The following is a 20,883-nucleotide window of genomic DNA, read 5'->3' on the forward strand; positions in this document are numbered from 1 at the left end:
CCAGCTTGCAACACCGCATCCATCTGTCTGTGCAAGGGTACTTTTCACTACGGCAAGCTTTTTGGAATATAATGATGTACATGTGATTGTAATAAAGAGATTTTAATTAGCTATGAAATTGTTGTTTTGTGCTTTTATTCAAGACTTAACTTCTGTTGGCGGTCAGATACAAGCAGTAAACTTCTGTCTGTTTCACAGCTGCTTTGAACAGGGGAGGTTTTCTTCTATAGTTGGTTGCCTGGACCCATATGAAATGATCATGCATCACACATTAACATGCACATTAATTTATGAATAGTCTTTCATTAGTAAACACATTACATAAATAAGTCAGTGGCCGTAGTTAATCAACTGTGATCATGGCTTGGGAGAAAAAGTATCAGTTGTTTTAATAATCCATGATATGACCTCCTTTCCAAAAACCAGAGCAAACTTTAAATAATGGAAGTATTAATGGAAGTATTTAAGGCCTTACTTAATGGAGATAGCGTTTAAAAATCCACTGAGAAAGACCAAAATATGTTATTGAAAAAGACAGTCAAGCAGAGCTTATGTAAAAATGAAAAAAAAAAAATACATAAAAAAGTAATGTTGATAATAACAGCATTTGTTTAATTAAAAAAGCTTGAATCAAATACAGTTATTCTTTTGGACATTTGAGCCTAGCCATTTTCAACAGATTGCTGTAATTCAGTCTTATATCACCTTTATCACTACTACTCTAGAAAACTCAGCTTTCAATGTGTCTTTGACAATATTTGAATTAAAATAAATAAAACCATTTTATCACAATTTTCAGCTTCAGGTGTTCTAAAGGATAACTCAAGAGGTCCCACACTGCAGCCAATCAGATCACCATTAGTTAATGCTGTATTAATCCTTAAGTAAAAACAATGAAAAGTAAGAGTCCAGCTGAGACAAAAGATTAAGACACCTAAAGTTTCTAAACTGAGGTTAAGATAGAATTGGGTGTAAAAAGGAAATCCTGTCCATCTGTTTTAGAATCTGTTTTAGTCTTGCATTAGTGCGTTTATATATTATATTATATGACTTAAACTTGATGTAAAAAACTGATGATGCTCACTATTGTTGATAACTGTCCACTTTAAAAAGACATTAGGCATGTAGTAATTTATCACTGTATTGCTACACTTACTATAACATCATGTAAATGAGTTTCTTTTTTGGGATGTACATTAATTCAGTTTTTACCATCATGTACCTTGCTAAATGAAACATGTAAAATATCATAACCAGATAAAATGAAATGGTCTCTTTGGGACCAGTGCTGTGTATCAATCTAGGCTGACTTCTCTCTCCTGTAAACTCCACAGTTCAGGCCAACATCTCCAAAGACAAGAATCCAATCAATAGCTCCCTCTGGAGGCCGTGGGCAACTGCTACAGGCTGGTTTTAATATCAGACAAAATGAGAAGTTGTTTTTGGATACCGCCAAAATCAAATCCTTTGACTTTTTTTCTTCTCTATGTTTAGATAGCCATTGTTTTTGGATGGGTTTTTTTTTTAATTAGTGTTCAAAATAGTTTCTTAAGAAACAACATCACCCACAATTGGCACATAGTGTAGAGCAGTGTTTCCAATCTTTTGGAGCCACAGCACATATTTCACATTAGAAAATCACACCACCAAACAAAAATGTTACAAAATGAATGTTGATAATTTTTCTGTTTACCGTTTTTGCTTTCTTTTGACCACAACTCATGCTAGTGCCTTCATCTGGGTCGGAACTTTCTCCAGGACGCAGGTCATATTGACAACTGTTTCTTTTCAAATATTTATCTATTGCTATTACTCGCTGTGTTGTCTCACTTGCAGCATGACTATTATGTCATTTCTTCTTCATCTTCTTCTGTTTTACTGGCAGTTGGCAACCCATTTAATTCGAGCAGGTAGTTGTACACGGTCACTTAGTACTAATCAGGTGGAACCAGATAATCTTCCACGGCACACCTGATCATCTCTCACGGCACACCTATGTGGCGCGGCACAGTGGGTGGGAGACACTGGTGTAGAGCAGGGGTCTCAAACTCAAATGAGCTGTGAGCCACTGCCGGCAATGTCATCTCATGCGAGAGCCACTTTAGTCTTCAAGTACTACAAACAAACAAGAAAACACCCACAAATATTTCTGAAACTGCAAACGTGAACAGATTTTTTTTCTCACTTTTAACCAGGGCCAGATTGCATTATATTTCTTCACGTCAATATACGTGAAGAAGTAGGGGTGACGTGGGCCACAAGTGACTCCCGGGCCCCTAGTTTGAGACCCCTGGTGTAGAGGTTTGAGGTTGTGTCAGGCAAAAAGTTTCTCATAGGCAGTCATTCATCCAGGAATGGTGAACAAATGCTAGCCAATAGATCCCCCCCATGACCCCCCCAATAATCAGACCCAACCAATATAACTGCCCCAATAAAAGTATGAATTTGTTGATTTTCTTTACTCATTTCAGGTATTACCAGAAAAATAGTTGCATGTTTAATCATCTGGGAATTTACCCAGATTTATTTATTTATTTAGACAGAGCTCTTGACCCCCCCAATGTTCAGCACAAAGTTACGCCGATGATTAGGCAGCTTTGGTAGAAAGTGCAGATAATGTCAGTTTTAACGGTTTAAGTAACGCTGATGATGAATCTCGTAATCTTTATGTAGATCTTTATGACAGTTCCTCTGATATTTTTGAGTGAAGTGAGAAAACTTACTGATGTGATGTACCAACACATCTGACCTTTCCTGTTTGTGCATTTGCTTTCAATACACAAGAACACATCTAATCCTTTGCATTTAGGCTCACACGTCCTCTTTTAATTTGTTCTTTTAGAAAAGACTCATTAGAGGATGAAGATTGACTGTTGTGTGCACGTAAAGAGATCTGATGAACTGACACAGTTCTTCTTGCTCTATTGTAAAAGTATTGGGTAGAAAGTTATGGAAATTTTAAGGAAACAAAAGGTGTCCCCAGATTAATGTGACACATAATGAGACACAAGGTATTGATCCACCAGTAAAAGTGGTAAAGGGACAGACTGTGAGAAAGCACAGAAGAGTCCTGGTCAGATCCCCAGAGGGACAATACATGAGACCTTTGACCTTAATACAAAGATTAAAATGAATATGACCACACTTAAGGAAAGCTATATTTGTCAAATCAGTGAGCTCAGTAGAAAATCTGGTGTAAATCAACACTGCTAAACAAGAACAATATTTATTTGCAAATTTAAGATGAGTTGAGTCATAATATGTCACTTATGTAACAATGTAAAATGCTAGACTCAATGTAGTGAGCATGGAAAGCTCTAAGGACGAAATTCAAGTTGATTTGCATTCTTAACCACTCCAGTGCCTGACTATTGTCCTAGGGGATTTGGCACACTTTTGAAAACAGCTGCCTCAACCTCCCCCTTCATGAAAACATATGACGTTCATCAGCATCAGACAGCATAAAGGTTTCATGATAATTAGATGTTCTAACTTCACCCAGTTGCAAAATGCAAATTGAAACGATGGATCCCAGAATGGTGGTGATGTCAGTTTCGGCCTCTGTTAGAGCGCACAGCCAGTAACCATCGCAAAAGCTCATTTTAAAGACCTTTGTAGTGCACTGACATCATCAGTCAATACTGTGGGAATCTGACAGCAACTACCTGCTCACAAATTCATACAGAAAGTGTATCAAGATGATGAGTGTGTGCCAAGTCAAAGTCATTCAGTATTCTTTACAAGGTCACAGTTTTCTATTATCTGCACACAGCTCTCTGAGTCTTTTCCTCCATCTCCACTTCAGTCCACCACCTGTCACCTGAAATCTAATTATTGTCCCCTACCAATATGACCAGTGCACATGTGGGAGACCAGATTTCTTTCCTCTTATGTCCGGCACTCTACTTGGTCAAGACTGTGGGAAACTCCAGTCAGCCCAAGACCCACACATTCATATGGAGATGTGGGAGTATAAATATGAGGGATGAAGGCAGCAGAGATCAGAGTCTCTCTACAGAGACCTCTACAGCACAGTTCTCAGGACCATGTGACTCTGACTCATAAGGTAAATTGGAGATTCTCTGAATGTCAGTCATTATTCATTAAAGATTATGTTTGATAACACTAAACCTGTGCACCTGAACTGGTTTATTGATGACTTTGTTCTTCTTGCAGCTCAGAAAGCCTCTGGTGGAGAAGATCCGCAGAGAGAGAATCAACAGCAGCACTGAACAGCTCAAGTCTCTCCTGGGTCCTGAGCTCCTCAAACAGCAGCCAGACTCCAAACTGGAGAAGGCAGACATCCTGGCTTACTGCAAAGACTGCAGCAACAGCGTCAACTTGTGGACTCAGCAGCTGTTAAGGGCTACTCAAGATGTATTTAAGAGCTGGTGCATGTCCTGTTAAACAGGAGGTGAAGACTCAGTCTGAACCACATCAACGAGCTGCACATTTCCTCTGAAGGAAACCTGAGTGAGGCGGACTTCTCTCCTCTGATTGTCACAGCCAAAGACAAGAGTCCAGTCTACAGCTCCCTCTGCTGGCTGTGGTAGAAGCTCACAGACTGGCGTCACTACTAGATCAGCTACATTGATCATATTGACTTAAGTCTATGAAATTTCAAAGACTCCTTCTTCTGTATGTACAGAAGGCTTTACTTTCTTTGTTTTGTACTTAATATTTCCCGAAGAAACAGTGATATCTCTAGCTTTCAAGTAAAGAGAGAAAACACAGATCAGCTGAATGACCAAGGCTTGGTCAGCTGGTTGGTTAAATATTTGAAAAATGAATTCTTTTTGGGGGGGTTTCACGTTTAAATTTTAAACTAAGTGTACTTCACACTTCCTTGTCAAAAATATTTCCCATGGAAGTAATTAAATCAAGCATACCCTTTGTATTAAGAAAGAACATTTGACATTCTTGGCGTTCCAATCAAATCATAACCTGACCAAACGAGCATATCCAGCTACTGCTCACTAGTATTTAAAGTAACACTGTACATTACATTGTGGTGATATGTGTTGAAACTATTGCTTGTTATTGACATTTTTTTTTCTAAATTGACATTATTTTAATCACTTTGATTGCTAAGCATTGTTATCAGATCTAAAAGCATGGTTCCTTTTTAAAGAAAAGGATTACATAAATGACACCATCTAGACTGCAAAGACAGCGGATTAACCTATTTACATAACTTTGTCATTCAGTGTCAAATTTTTCTTTGCTCTTGTTTTAAAGTGCAGTTTATACATGTTTTACGGCATATTTTCTGACACTAATATGAGGATTTATGTCATAATGTTTTTGTCTTTTGTAAAGACAGTTGATCTTTTACTCTTCATGTCCTGCTGATGTTACCAAGTTAGAGCTGCGATGCATCATCACCATTATCTGTCTTACACCACAGCCTGAGTTTATGCTGATAAATGTATAATTGAAATCAAATGATTTTGTGTGTCATTTTTTTTAAAATAATCCCATATTTTTGTGTTCTTCTTTTGTATGGACAACATGTCATGAGTTGTCCATACAAACCTAAAGAACATCTTTGCTGAAATAAAGAGTTTTGCTACAATTTTTCTCAAAAATGCAATAACAAATTAGCATTCACGTGTGGAAGGCAATCACCTGCACAGTTATTTAAGATCAAATCAAGGAAAAGGGCATTTTCAAATTAACAGATTTTTTTTCTTTCTTTCTTTTAATCTGACAAAATCTTTTATCTGTGTCGCAGTTTAGAAATGAAGGTAAGTGATTTATGCCAAACGTAAGTGATCAAAAAATGACAAATATTTTCATAATGTCTCTACTTAAGTGAAAAAACTAATGAGTGATTCGTCACTTTTGGTGCCGTTCTCCTTCCCAGGTGGAAAAATGGTAAAACTTTAAAGATAACTTGTGTCTCCTGATGAGTTGGTTATGAGTCACACTTCTATTTTTCTTCTTGTGAAAGCACCAAAAGGACAGAGTGTGGGAAAAAGAGGAACCTCGCTCACAGACCCCCAACAGATGCTGACCTAACGCTAAGGTTAAGAGGGTATACATGAAAGCCTACTCAATTAGAACTCTTTTAATTATATATACATATATACATATATACATGTATGTATATATATGTATATATAATTAAAAGAGTTCTAACTGAGTAGGCTTTCATGTATACCCTCTTAACCTTAGGGTTAGGTCAGCATCTGAACTACCAGAAGGCAACATTGCAGACATAGAGGACAGTTACAAGTACCTGGGGATCCCGCAAGCGAATGGGAACCATGAAGAGGCCGCTAGGAAAGCTGCAACCACCAAGTACCTGCAGCGGGTCAGGCAAGTCCTGAGGAGTCAGCTGAACGGTAAGAACAAGATCCGGGCCATCAACACCTACGCCCTGCCCGTGATCAGGTACCCTGCTGGGGTAATAGGCTGGCCAAGGGAGGAGATAGAAGCCACTGACATAAAGACAAGAAAGCTCCTTACCATGCATGGAGGGTTTCACCCCAAGTCCAGCACCCTGAGGCTGTACGCTAAGCGGAAGGAAGGGGGCCGGGACTGGTGAGTGTCAGCACCACAGTCCAGGATGAGACAAGAAACATCCACGAATACATCACGAAGACGGCCCCAACTGACAGCGTGCTCAGTGAATACCTCAGGCAGCAGAAACCCAAGAAAGAGGAGGGAGACGAGGAACCATCATGGAAGGACAGGCCCCTGCATGGTATGTACCACCGGCAGATAGAGGAGGTGGCTGATATCCAGAAATCCTACCAGTGGCTGGACAAAGCTGGACTGAAAGACAGCACAGAGGCACTAATCATGGCAGCACAAGAACAAGCTCTGAGTACAAGATCCATAGAGGCTGGGGTCTACCACACCAGGCAAGACCCCAGGTGCAGGCTGTGTAAAGATGCCCCAGAGACAATCCAGCACATAACAGCAGGGTGCAAGATGCTAGCAGGCAAGGCATACATGGAACGCCATAACCAAGTGGCCGGCATAGTGTACAGGAACATCTGCGCCGAGTATAACCTGGAAGTCCCGAGGTCAAATGGAGATGCCCCCAAGGGTGATGGAGAATGACCGAGCTAAGATCCTGTGGGACTTCTAGATGCAGACGGACAAAATGGTGGTGGCTAACCAACCGGACATAGTGGTGGTAGACAAACAGAAGAAGACGGCTGTAGTGATCGATGTAGCGGTTCGAATGACAGCAATATCAGGAAGAAGGAACACGAGAAGCTGGAGAAATACCAAGGGCTCAGAGAAGAGCTCGAGAGGATGTGGAGGGTGAAGGTAACGGTGGTCCCGTGGTAATCGGAGCACTAGGTGCGGTGACTCCCAAACTAGGCGAGTGGCTCCAGCAGATCCCGGGAACAACATCGGAGATCTCTGTCCAGAAGAGCGCAGTCCTGGGAACAGCTAAGATACTGCGCAGGACCCTCAAGCTCCCAGGCCTCTGGTAGAGGACCCGAGCTTGAAGGATAAACCGCCCGCAGGGGCGTGCTGGGTGTTTTTTTTTTTTTTTTTATGTATATATATATATATATATATTATTGGCTAATAACAACCAAGTTATAAAGCTATGAAAAAATTAACCATGTATAACAGAGAGGTGTCCGGGTACTTGATAAAGATAAAGATTTCAGTGTTATGTATCGCTATCAACAGGACAAAAAGGTGCAGGTTTTACAGACAACTACAGTATGATGCTCAAACTCCATAAAATACTGATACCGAATATCAAAGGAGATTAGTTTACTGTAAATATCAGAAGGTGATTCTAAAGAGTAAATATACAGTTCTTAACAAATTTATTAGACCACCACCAAGGTTTATGGTAGAGCTGCCCTAAATGAACAGCATTGTTAATTACCAAAATCTTTTTTTTTGTTTTGTTAATGGTTAACCCATTATTATGCAGAAGTGTTTTATTTGAAAATTTTTAATACTAAAATGTAATTTTTTATCCATTAAATTATAAATTTACTGTTGAAAACAAAAGCTGAAAAAAATTTCTAAAATACTTGTGTTTTCTTGTTTTTTATGACAGGTGGTCTAATAAATTTGTTAAGCAATGTATATATTGTTAATCTCAGTGTATGTTGATGTTGATATTTCATTGATGTTGCACAAATGCCTTATTAAATACTGTACTTCAAGAACTGGTAACGCACCTGAGTGTACAGTGGTATTGTGGATTTCTTTGGGAAGAAACCGGATTTCTGAACGGACACTGTATTTACTACTGATAAATTTCCCAAAGATGATCTTTTTTCAGTTTTGTTCTTTCAGTAGGCAGAATGTGTGAAAACTTTGTTTAAATTGGGTTTGAAACCAACATAGACTATTGTCCAGTGGGATTTGGCACACTTCAGAAGTAGCTGCCTCAGTCCCTCACCCTCATTTGCAAAACGTTAAGGCTTGAACAGATGATGATGTTCACTTTTCTACATTTTAATAAGTATCTGTTGTTGACAAAAAAAATAATGATCGAGCTCATAGGGAGAACCAATCAGATCATTTCCCTCCAGATGGTTGGTGACGTCAGGCTCTGTCTCTGTTTGAGCGCACGACCACCAAGAATCACAAAAGCTCCTTTGAAAGTCTTTTGTAGTAAACTGCCCACATCCTTCAATACTGAGTGTGGGAAACTGGGACAAACTTTCTGCTCACACCATCTACAAACCACAAGACAGAGGTCACACCTGCCCCATCTGGACATGCCTTTTTTCTAAATAGTTTCAAAAAAGTTTTAAACAAGCTATGAAAATTTTAAGTTCTACTTTTGCACCCACAGAGCATTGAATTAGTGCTTTATCCATATTGATTTCCTGAACAATACCCATAAGAAAACAGAATCACTGACATATATATACTATGGGTTTGTAGGCCGTATTTGCATGTAGTGGTCATTGATCTCAGCATCAGGCAGCAGATCTACTTTCTTTACCAACAACTCTCCCAGATTCACACAGAGCTTTCTGACTCTCTTGCACCATCTCCTCGTCAGTCCACCACCTGTTCTCTTGAGATGTAACTATTGTTCCCAACTACTGAGCATCTGGCATTTCCTTTCTCTTATGTCGGGCACTCTGACTGGTCAAGACTGTGAGAAATTCGAGTCAGACCGAGACCCACACATTCATATGGAAATGCAGGACTATAAATAGGTGGGATGAAGCCACCAGAGATCAGAGTCTCTCTACAGAGACCCTTGCAGTATGCCATGCTGCAGAGGCCAATGGCACCTACAGTCACTCCAGCAATGACTTGATATTCTCAGGATCAGATCTCAGGAATCATAAGGTAAATTGGAGATTCTCAGAATGCCAATTTATGAATTACTGCTTCATAATGATAGACCTATGCACACGAACTAGTTTCTTAATGATTTTGTTCTTCTTCTTGCAGATCAGAAAGCCTCTGGTGGAGAAATAATGCAGACAGCAGATCAACCTGTGACCTGAGCAACTCAAGTCTCTCCTGGATCCAGAGATCATTAAACAGCAGCCAGACTCCAAACTGGAGAAAGCAGACATCCTAGAGACGACATTATGGACTCAGCAGCTATTGATTAGAGCTACTTCGGATGTGTCCATCTGTACCTCCTGTTGAAGGAGGACTTGAAGTTTCAGTCCCAGAGAAAATTGCTGAACTATACAAACACCTTGCAGACAGACGTTCTTTAAATGAGAAAGGCTGACTTCTCTCCTCTGAGCTGCACAATCCTCACTACCTCCACCAAGGACATGAGCTGAGTCAACACCGCCCTCTGGAGGTCATGGTAGACTCCTACAGACTGGAGTTGCAACTTCATGAGTTGACCATACTGGTCAAAGATTACTAGACTGAATTCCTGAAATTTGTAAACCTTGTTATTCTGGATTAACAGAAGTGTTTATATCTCCTTACACTGTGTGTGTTTTGTATTTTTAAAAAGACATTTCCTGAAGAAATGCAAGCAACAATATCTTTCTGGTTAAGAAGGAAAAAAATTGTCATGCATGTTGCATGAATGAAGTCTGATTGCACTGGCAATTATTGCTTTTATATTGTACTATACTGTACTTAAAAATCTGATAATGTTATAGTAACATTTGTTTTAATGATCACTTTGGTCAAAACCTTCAGCGTCCTTTTTAATGGACAAATTCTGATACTGAAACTGTGTTTACTCAAACAGATTTGTTGTAAGATCCAACAAATCACCTTTATATTAATGCTTTTTTTTTTTTAAGTTTTTAAAAAATATTATTTTGTGTGATTATAGAAAAATGATCCGCTTTAGGATCAGTACATTTATCCTTTAACTGTAAAAGCTTGTTTTGTGTAACAATATCACTGTTTTTAGTGACAATGTGATTGCTAACCATTAATAAGGTTTAATATCATTTGATCTGTTTAAAGGTCATTCTTACTCTATTTGTTTTGTTCATGAAACCTTTTGTCCATTTGCTAAATAATGTTACAGAACCCTGAGTACTGTGCACTGTTTTTGGTTCATAAAGACAGCTGTTCCTTTACACTATCTGAGTACAGTGTAACTCGCAGACACAAGCTCCAGATGTGATGTCTCATCACCTCCTCTTGGAGCTGTTATACTTCATGTGGCGCCGTGTGCCTTGTTAAATAAACAAACACTGCCAGCTGACAATTTTGCGTTCTCACACGAGTCTGTGTATTTTTACTATATACAAATGACTTCCTTACAAATGACATAATTATCTATAATTACCATAAAACTTTGAAGCCATTTATCAAGGTTGTTTGATGAACTGTTTCAGTTCATACCTGAATAGATAAAGCCACCAAACCCATTGGAAAAAACATTTAAAAATAACTCAGGATTTCTTCAGATGCAGCTGTCAGTTGTGGTTGTTATCAATCAAGAAGCGTTGATAGTTTACCCATTAGTGATGTCACACAATGCATTTAATGCGATGTATAATGAGGGACACTTCTATTGTTGTTACAGTGAAAGCAGTGAAAGGACAGAGTGTGGGAAACCAGGGAAACTCACTGACAGAGCTCCAGTGGGACACTACAGCCAGACCTGTGCCCCGAAGAAATAGAATATATATTTATAATCTCTCTTATTACTCAACATTTATCTGTTAGAGCATCACCAAAAATTTCAAATTCTTCAGCCTGAAAGTTTTGCTTGTTAATCTGTTACTGTGGAAAAGCAATGGATAGCTCAACTGTTTTAACTTCTTAGTTTATGAAATTCAGCTAACTGATTATTAATCTAATTTTGACTCTGTGATTATCTTAACTTCCATATAAGAGTAAAGTGTTGTAGATATAACCAAGTTAGCATTGAGATGCACCTTCACATGTACCTACAAATATAGACACGTTGAAATAAAAGCAAAAACTAATCAGCTACGTGCATTTATTGTTCAAACGGGAAGTTTAAAGTTGTACTGCTGATTCCTTAAGTGTGAATTCATGTCTTGTACTGATTTGATATAATGTTTTATCATCACTCTGTGGTTCAAATCAGTGGAATAATTTTATACCATCCATGAACATTTTCAGCGTAACTTACAGTAAGTTGATTTCTATTAGTGAAGAACTAGCAGGTATTGTCACAACTAGGGACAATATCTTTTAGTGTCTGATTGACAAGGTTAACATTGTAATTAAAACTGAAGCGGAGCAAGCAACTCAGCTCTGCAAAGTAATTGAAACTCAACCAAGCTGAAAAAAGGAGATTTAAAGAAACAATCATAATACCTCTGCTGGTAAGGCTGGCCAGTGTGCTCAGGTTGACATGTTAGAATTTAAAAACTACCTGTGTCATATCTTTTAAATTTAATGGTTACCTGAAAGAATTTACAGTGAGAGATCAGTACTGTAATAATATAGCAAATGGTGATGATGATGAATTATTAGATGGGTTAAACATAATCCTAACCTATAGATATATGAACTAAAAGATTTAAAATGAAACTAAAAAATCAAAACTAAAACGTTAAAATGAGTGAACATTTGTAATAATTTTCTGTACAGCTATAAAAATAAAAAGGATTTTGCTGTGAAAAGCATTCCAAAAATGTGTTATTGCTCTTTGGGAGTGCAACATTACATATCTATATCTTTTATCTATATCTAAAAAAGAATGGAAAAGAAATGCATTAAAGTAAGATGACTATGTGCGCCAGCTTCTTAGATGAAATGGCAAACTTTGATGAATGGAGAGAGTGTGGGAAACCTCTGAGGCAAAGAGTCACACTTCGAGATAATTTGCATACTAAACCGCACCAGCACGCGTCTATTGTGCAGAGGGAATTGGCACACTTCGGGAAACAGCTGCCGGAAAAACCCTTTTCATGCAAAGACATGAAGTCTGACCATCGAGTTCACTAGATGTTAAAAATTAATGTCACTCAAAAGTGAAAAAGTGGAACTAACATTCTGTATTTTTGTTGACAATAACTTCAATTACTGTAGAGTATATTTTTAAATATAATTAAATATTTGAGGCAACCAATCATGTTGTTTCCCTCCAGATGGTTGGTGACGTCGGCCTCTGTCTCTGGTAGAACACACAGCCAGCAACCATCACAAAAGCTCCTTTCATGACCTTTGTAGTGCACCGACCACATCATTCAATACTGAGTGTGGGAAAGTGAGAAATCTTCCTGCTCACACTAACTAGAGACCACAAGACAGGGGACACACTTACTACATATGGATATCTGACACCTGAGTTAGAGAAAAACTGCATACTTATCTAGACCTTTCCTGGTAGAGTTGTAGGTGATAATGGAAAAGTCTTCATCAGTCGGATCAGCTTCTTAGTACAAAGAACATGCGATTTCTGACTGAGCCAGTGTCCTGAGCACAGTTTAGCTCACAGCAAATGGGGGCAAGTGTGTGAGAAGAGTGACGACATCAGAAGCAGAGAAACAGTTGGAGTGAAATTTAATTTTTCACTCATACATGCTCTGTATATGCAGTTGAACAGCTGTAACTGGTTGATAAGCGTGTGCCCAGTCAAAGTCACTGGCATCAGGCATCAGATCAATATTCTCTACGGGGTCACCACTTTCCCAGATCCACACAGAGCTTTCTCAGTCTTTTACTCCATCTCCACTTCAGTCCACCACCTGTTCCCCCTGGGATGTAACAATTGTGCCCTACTAATATGACCACCGAGCATCTGGCAGGCCAGATTTCTTTTCTCTTATGTCAGCCACTCTGATTGGTCAACACCGTGAGAAGCTCCAGTTAGACCAAGACCCACACATTCATATGGAGATGTGTGAGTATAAATAGGAGGGATGAAGGCAGCAGAGATCAGAGTCTCTCTACAGAGACCTCTACAGCACAGAGATCCAGCCATGGCACCTACAGTCTCTCCAGTAATGACTAATTCTCAGGACCATCTCACTCTGACTCATAAGGTAAATTAAAGATTATCAGAATGTCATTCATTATTCATGAAAGATTGCATTTGATAAAGATAAACCTGTTCACCTGAATTATTTCATTAATGACTTCGTTCTTCTTCTTGCAGCTCACAAAGCCTCTGGTGGAGAAGATCCGCAGATAGAGAATCAACAGCAGTATTGAACAGCTCAAGTCTCTCCTGGGTCCAGAGTTCCTCAAACAGCAGCCAGACTCCAAACTGGAGAAGGCAGACATCCTGGAGATGACCGTTTGCTTCCTGACAAGACTGCAGCAATAGTGTCATCCTGTGGACTCAGCAGCTGTTGATAAGAGCTATTCCAGGTGTGCCCAAGAGATGGTGAACTTCCTGTCAAAGGTGGAGGTGAAGACTCAGTCCCAGAGAAACCTGCTGAACCACATCAACCAGCTGCACACTTCCTCTGATAAATGCCTGAGTGAGGCTGACTTCTCTCCTCTGAGCTACACAGTCCAGACCAGCATCACCAAAGACAACACAGTCACCATTTTTCTTTCAGGATTTTTCTTTCTTTAAAAAAAAAGACTTGTTCTTCTGTATGCTCAGAAGGTTTTACTTTGTGTGTGTTTGTTCTTGGTCACAGATGACATTTCCTGAGGAAATGACACCAACGATCTTTCTAATAGAGAGAGAAAACATTTTGTCATGCAATAGACAAGCTTAAAGACCATGTTGGTCAATGATTGCAAGATTGCATTCAGTCTTTTTCTTCTGTGTTTACAGAAGGTTTTATTTTAAACTAAATGCATTGTATGTAAATATATATGTTTTAATTACTCAGGATGGACTTGTGAAATTATTTTTATCCTTTTGTATAAAAGGGTAGATAGAAGCATGTCTAGTCTGTAAAGCCTGTGAACTTTATATATATGTATGTATATCGACTTTACTTTGTATTAAGTACTATGTCAAATTGTGATCATTGTAATATGATGCGCTTTAGTGTCACTTTTTTCTTCACCCTTGTTATAAAGTGTGGTTTATGCTCATTTTGGAGCACATTATATGAAGATTTGTGTCAAAATGTTTACGTCTTTTGTAAAGACGACTGATCCTAAACTCATTTTGGGTTCAGTGTCCTGCTGATAAAGCTGTTCTTGTGATGTATCATCACCTCTATCGTCGTCCAATAGGAGCTTTTATAAAACAGATAATACTGAGTTTATCTTAATAAAAATTGAAATCAACATATTTTTTCTGTTCCTGTGTCATTATATTATATATATACTTACTTTGCAGTGTATATGCATCATTCCTTTAAAAATCCCATACAGTATTTTATATAGGATAATATTGTAATATAATATTGTAATATGGTAATGTTATACAGTAGTATAAAGTATGATATTCGAAGAAGTTCTTATTAATGTATTACAATTGTAATTTTTTTAGAGCTTTCAAAATATCAAAGTTATATAATACATGTCTCGCAGGTGCTCTGTGTACGTGATCAAGGTAAATTATCAAGTGACCACTTTGGAGCAGTCCTCAGTTCCGGATGATAAAACTTGCAGTGAAAAGACAGAGTGTGGGAACTCAGAGAAAACTCACTCACTGTGTCTCAGTGGGGCAATACATGCTAACCTTTGTTCTGAGGAGACAAAGCACGAAAGGTAATATGGTGGAATGAAAAGTGGAACATGACCGTAGATAACAGACAGGTTTAAAATACTGAATAGCTAGTCATAGTACATGACAACACCAATAGAACAAATACTGCAAAGGTCTTAGAACTATAGTGTTATAAAACTGCCCTTTTTAAAAATCCCAGTGAGTGAGAGTGGATGCAAATTAAAATATTTACAGGGCATAAACACATACACACAAAATATGAAATGAAAATACTGATCTCTGTGTTCCTAAGGTTAATCTTTTTTAAATGGTATTCTAAACCATTTCAGCATTTGTGAACTGTTGTCTATTTGGCACACATCAGAAACCAATATTTTGCATCCCCATCCCCAAAAACCAGAGCTTATTTCTTAATTTGTATTCTAATATCTGTAGGTAGCTAGTATATTTTCCTATTGTGTGTATTTATATTAATATTTATAAAGAGACATATGTAGTTTATACATATATACATATATACATATATACATATATATATATATATATATATACACACACACACACTTTAAATACCATATATTCTGTTTCTGTACCATTGAACCAGATGAATTTGTGTAAAACGTATCATTTTGCAACAGATATAACTTAAACATGCAAGTGCATATTATTATGAGAAACAGCTGATGTGGTTTTGACTTTAGTTTGGGATTTATCACATGGTTGAAAACACCAATCATGTTGTTTCCCTCCAGATGGTTGGTGACATCAGACTCTGTCTCTGTCTGAGCACACAACCACAAACCATGACAAAAGCTGTTTTCAAAGACCTTTGTGGTCCACTTACCACTCATTCAACACTGAGTGTGGGAATGTGGAGCAACTATCTGCTCACACCAACTACAACCCACAAGACAGATGGTACATCTGTTACAGCTGGATAGGATGACTTCATTAAAAAAACATTAGCATTTTCCTTTTAACTAATTTGATTTTTAAATGCAATGTTGCGTGTTTTTGAAATGATACACACTTTGTATATGATCTCAGTTTCCTTATAGTTTTCACCATATAGACATTGAATGAGTGTTTCGATTTACTATGTAGCATATGGTTTAACAAGTCTGGTGGAACAATGAGAATATTCCTAATTAAAAAACATTTATGACAGACTGAGTTGTCACTTTTTTTTTTGTTTAAATGCAATGGGTCATAAGTTAAGTTAAACTCCAAGAGGAAGTTTCCTTTGTGTAGTTATTTAGGTTGGAAAATGTGGCCAGTTTGATCTGTTGGAATTTGAAAACGTTAAGCGACATGCCTTCTAAATGAAGCATTCAGACAAAACTGTACTGATCCACCAGAAAAAGCAGTAAAAAGATAGATTAGGGGAAAATAGACAAGACTCACTCTCAGAGACCCAGTGGGACAAACTTTCACTAATGAAGAAAGGGTGGGAAACCTCAGACAGAGATGGTAACAGTTCAAGTTGATTTGCATCCTAACCATGCACGAGTGCCGGACTATTGTCCAGAGGAATTTGGTACACTTCAGGAAACAGCTGCGTCGACCACCTCATTTATAATCTGAAGCATCTGTTTGTGATAAAATTTGAGTTAAGTGAATTTAACCAAACTGCAAACTGAAAAACAGAAAGCCAAGTTTTGTATTATCAGAGAATCTGAATGTATTTGAATCATATTTTCACATTTTAGCATATTTGAAGGAAACCAATCATGTTGTTTCCCTCCAGATGGTTGGTGATGTCGGGCTCTGTCTCTGGTTGAGCACACGACCACCGACCATCACAAAACTCCTTTGTAGTGCACTGACCACATCATTCAGTGCTGAGTGTGGGAAAGTGAGCGCAGCTATCTGCTCACACCAACCACAAACTGAAAACCAAAAAACACACCTGCTACATCCGGACATCAGAAAAACTGAGATAAATCCATTCTATATGTTATAATGAAACAATACTTTTCATTATTATCACTGATATTGTTTTCTAGTGTCCTTCAGCACTTGGGAAATGAATTTAGTCACTTTACAACATGAGTTGAACCTTATGTGAGAAGGAAGAGATCAGATCTGACATTAAATATTTTTTTCCATAGAAATACCCTCAGACAGTCTGATGTCTGATTGAATTTATGTGAGAACCAAAAATGTTACTTTCAGGATAATCAATGACACTAAGTGGGTGTCAGGTGAGAAATGATCCGACAAAAGGAAAATTTGTATGTGAGGATCTGATTATATCCACACTGTCTGCAGTTCATATGTGAGCATACTCTGTTTAGAAGGCATTTAAACTTTGACCAATAAAATTTTAAATTTGTGCTGTTTAGAGGGAGACACAATCTTCAACTATGTTCTTGTTCAGTAATATGTATATTTGTACAGACTTCAACACAGATAATTGATATTTAATTCATTGACAGCTTTGACAGTTTGATTTGAAAAGTGTGTGCTGAGTCAAAGTCACTGATCTCAGCATCAGGCAGCAGATTAATCCTCTCTACAGGGTCACCACTTTCCCAGATTCACACAGAGCTTTCTGAGTCCTTTACGCTGACACACCCACCCAAAAGTGCTTCATCTGCTCCCCTGGGATGTATCAATTGTCCTCTACTAATATGACCACTGAGCATGTGGTGGGCAAGATTTCTTTTCACTAATGGACAGCTCTCTGATTGGTCAAAACTGTGAGAAACTCCAGTCAGACCAAGACCCACACATTCATATGCAGATGTGTGAGTATAAATAGGAGGGATGAAGGCAGCAGAGATCAGAGTCTCTCTACAGAGACCTCTACAGCACAGAGATCCAGCCATGGCACCTACAGTCTCTCCAGTAATGACTAATTCTCAGGACCATCTTGTTCTGACTCATAAGGTAAATTGGAGATCAGATCAGAATGTCATTCATTATTCTTTAAAGATTGTGTTTGATAACACTAAAACTATGCACCAGAACTGTTTTATTAATGACTTCGTTCTTCTTCTTGCAGCTCACAAAGCCTCTGGTGGAGAAGATCCGCAGAGAGAGAATCAACAGCAGTATTGAACAGCTCAAGTCTCTCTTGGGTCCAGAGTTCCTCAAACAGCAGCCAGACTCCAAACTGGAGAAGGCAGACATCCTGGAGATGACTGTTTGCTTCCTGACAAGACTGCAGCAGCAGCGTCAGGCCGCAGACTCAGCAGTTCTTGACCAGGGCTATTCCAGGTGTGCCCAGGAGATGGTGAACTTCCTGTCAAAGGTGGAGGTGAAGACTCAGTCCCAGAGAAACCTGCTGAACCACATCAACCAGCTGCACACTTTCTCTGATAAAAGCCTGAGTGAGGCTGACTTCTCTCCTCTGAGATACACAGTCCAGACCAGCATCACCAAAGACAACACAGTCACCAGCTCCCTCTGGAGGCCGTGGTAGAAACCTACAGACTGGAATCACTACTAGATCATCTACACTGATCATATTGGTCAACGATTGCAGGAAAAGAAAATTCAAAGACTTGTTCTTCTGTATGTACAGAAGGTTTTTCTTTGTTTTGTTCTTCATGCAAGATGATATTTCCTGAGGAAATGACACCAACAACATCTTTCAAGCCAGAGAGAAAACCTCTTGTCATTCCACAGAGATGTTTAGAGACCACGTTGGTCAAAGATCAAAGGAACTTTTTCTTCTGTATGTACAGAAGGTGTTTGTAAAACCAGGCGTAATTCACATGTTCATGTAACAAACATTTCCTATGGAAAGAATGAAACAAGCTCCTCTTTCATATTAAGAAAGAACATTTGACATTCTTGTTCCACTTTGCATTTACTGCTAATGTTTACTAGCAGTGTATGTAAAAATGTGCATCACATTGTGGTGATTTATGTTGAAATGAAGTTTATTACTTCTTGAATTCTATCATGTTGATAACACACAATTACTCAAATTTTGCTGAGATGTTTCTTTTCAACTAATTTTAATCTTTGTGATTATTGTGCATTGCTCTGTTATCAGAGCCAGATTTATTTTTGTCCTTTGTTTAAGAGGATTATATACCTGACACTGTAAAGTCAGTGGATCTGGTTCTGCTATTCGTATCACTTTGTGATTATTTTAATGTGATTCGTTGTAGAATCCCTTTGTTCTTTGACTTTGTTATAAAGTGCAGTTTGTGCTTATTCAAAAGTGTATTTTATGAAAATGTGATATGAAGAGTCATGTCATAATGTTTGTGTCTTTTGTGAAGATGATTGGTCCCCCACTCATTTTGAGTGCAGTGTCTTGGTGATGTTACCAAGTTATTGTTGTGATGCATCATCATTTATCTTAGACTCATTTCAGCTTTTATATAAACTTGACACACTGTTTATCTTAATAAACAACCACTGACATTACATCAAAGTGTTTCTGTTGAAGTTATATTCCATGTTATGCATATATGTCTTGTAATTATTGTGGATCACTCATCCAGGCATCCAATACATTCTTTTGAAGGCAATATCACTATATAATTTTAAAAACAGCAAAGCTCACACCTGGACTATGGTGTGGTAGGGTGACAGGTGAGAGTTTCATGATCATATCTGAAGCTTTATTCTTATACAAATGTCATAGTTATTAAAATACAATAATATTTAAATCAAATTAAGACATCTGATGAGTTATAATTATTATGTTAGTTTTTCTATATGCAATAGCTTGACCGAAGTGATCCAATGAAGTGAAAATATTTCTGTTATGTTCAGCTTAAGCAGTCACCATTTTTGGAGCAGTCCTTATGTGCAGGCTAAAACTTTCATGATAACTATTGTCTCGTCACATGATGGGTAAGGGGACACACTCCTATTGTTGTTCCAGTGAAAGGACAGAGTGTGGGAAACCAGAAGAAACTCACTCACAGAGCCCCAGTGGGACAACAGATGCTGACCTCTGTCCTGAGGAGAAACATCTTGAAAGGTAATATGATGGAATGAAAACTGATGATGGAGAACAACAGCATATTTGCATGAGATGACTTACTTTTAAACATACCAAGAATTAAAATAACATGAAAAATATTTGCTGATCCCCAAAGTTTTGTAGCACTTAAGAAACAATTTAGTTTTAATTTAATGGAAGAATTTATGAAATTACAATATCTATATGCATTTTCATGATGGTAACTTTGAAGTGTTTTTGATTTTTTCACCCACCAACTGTAACCTGCTGTTTCAATGTATTATACATATATTTACCAGAATTCACACAGATCCATACATTTTGTACATGGAGAATAAAATTACATCTTGAGGAGGTTTCTCGTCTCCAGGACCAAAGAGAAGGAGGGTCGCAGTTCAAGTTGATTTGCATTCTTCACCACACGGGTGTCTGACTATTGTCCAGAGGGATTTGGCACACTTCAGGAAACAGCTGCCTTGACCTTCTCCTGCATTTCAGAACATGAGATTTGGAGCATGTGAAAACATGAAAGTTTCATGATGGGCAATTTTCAGACTTTGTCCAAATGTAAACTGAAATAGAGAATCATGAATTGTATGTTATTACAGAAAGAAAATATATTCCACTTTTGAAATTTGAGTAAATTTTGAGGCACCCAATCATGTTGTTTCCCTCCAGATGGTTGGTGACGTCAGGCTCTGTCTCTGTTGGAGCACACGACCACCGACCATCACAAAAGCTCCTTTCAAAGTCCTTTGTAGTGCACTGACCACATCATTCAGCACTGAGTGTGGGAAAGTGAGGGCAACTTTCTGCTCACACCAACCACAAACTGAAAGGCAAAAAACACACCTGCTACATCTGGACATCAGAAAAATACGAAAAATCCATTCTATATGTTATAATGAAACCGTACTGTTCATTATTATCACTGATATTGTTTTCTAGTGTCCTT

The 20,883-nt window shown here is 38.2% G+C and overlaps 2 protein-coding genes across 2 annotated transcripts; both read left to right on the plus strand.

The window, feature by feature from the left end:
- The first annotated feature begins 13,333 nt into the window (after positions 1–13,333).
- On the plus strand, positions 13,334–14,269 carry LOC116315060 (transcription factor HES-5-like). The gene is given in 2 exon segments (XM_031733214.2): positions 13,334–13,403; positions 13,517–14,269. Coding segments are annotated over 2 exon segments (234 nt in total). The 5' UTR covers positions 13,334–13,340; the 3' UTR covers positions 13,688–14,269.
- A 3,558-nt stretch (positions 14,270–17,827) lies between these two features.
- LOC116315034 (transcription factor HES-5-like) lies at positions 17,828–18,425 on the plus strand. Its single transcript, XM_039611883.1, has 2 exons — positions 17,828–17,890; positions 18,006–18,425. Exons 1-2 carry the CDS (start codon positions 17,828–17,830, stop codon positions 18,423–18,425), a joined length of 483 nt encoding a protein of 160 aa, XP_039467817.1.
- The last annotated feature ends 2,458 nt before the right edge of the window (positions 18,426–20,883 follow it).

Source organism: Oreochromis aureus, linkage group 5 (assembly GCF_013358895.1).
Source record: "Oreochromis aureus strain Israel breed Guangdong linkage group 5, ZZ_aureus, whole genome shotgun sequence".
NCBI lineage: Eukaryota > Metazoa > Chordata > Actinopteri > Cichliformes > Cichlidae > Oreochromis > Oreochromis aureus.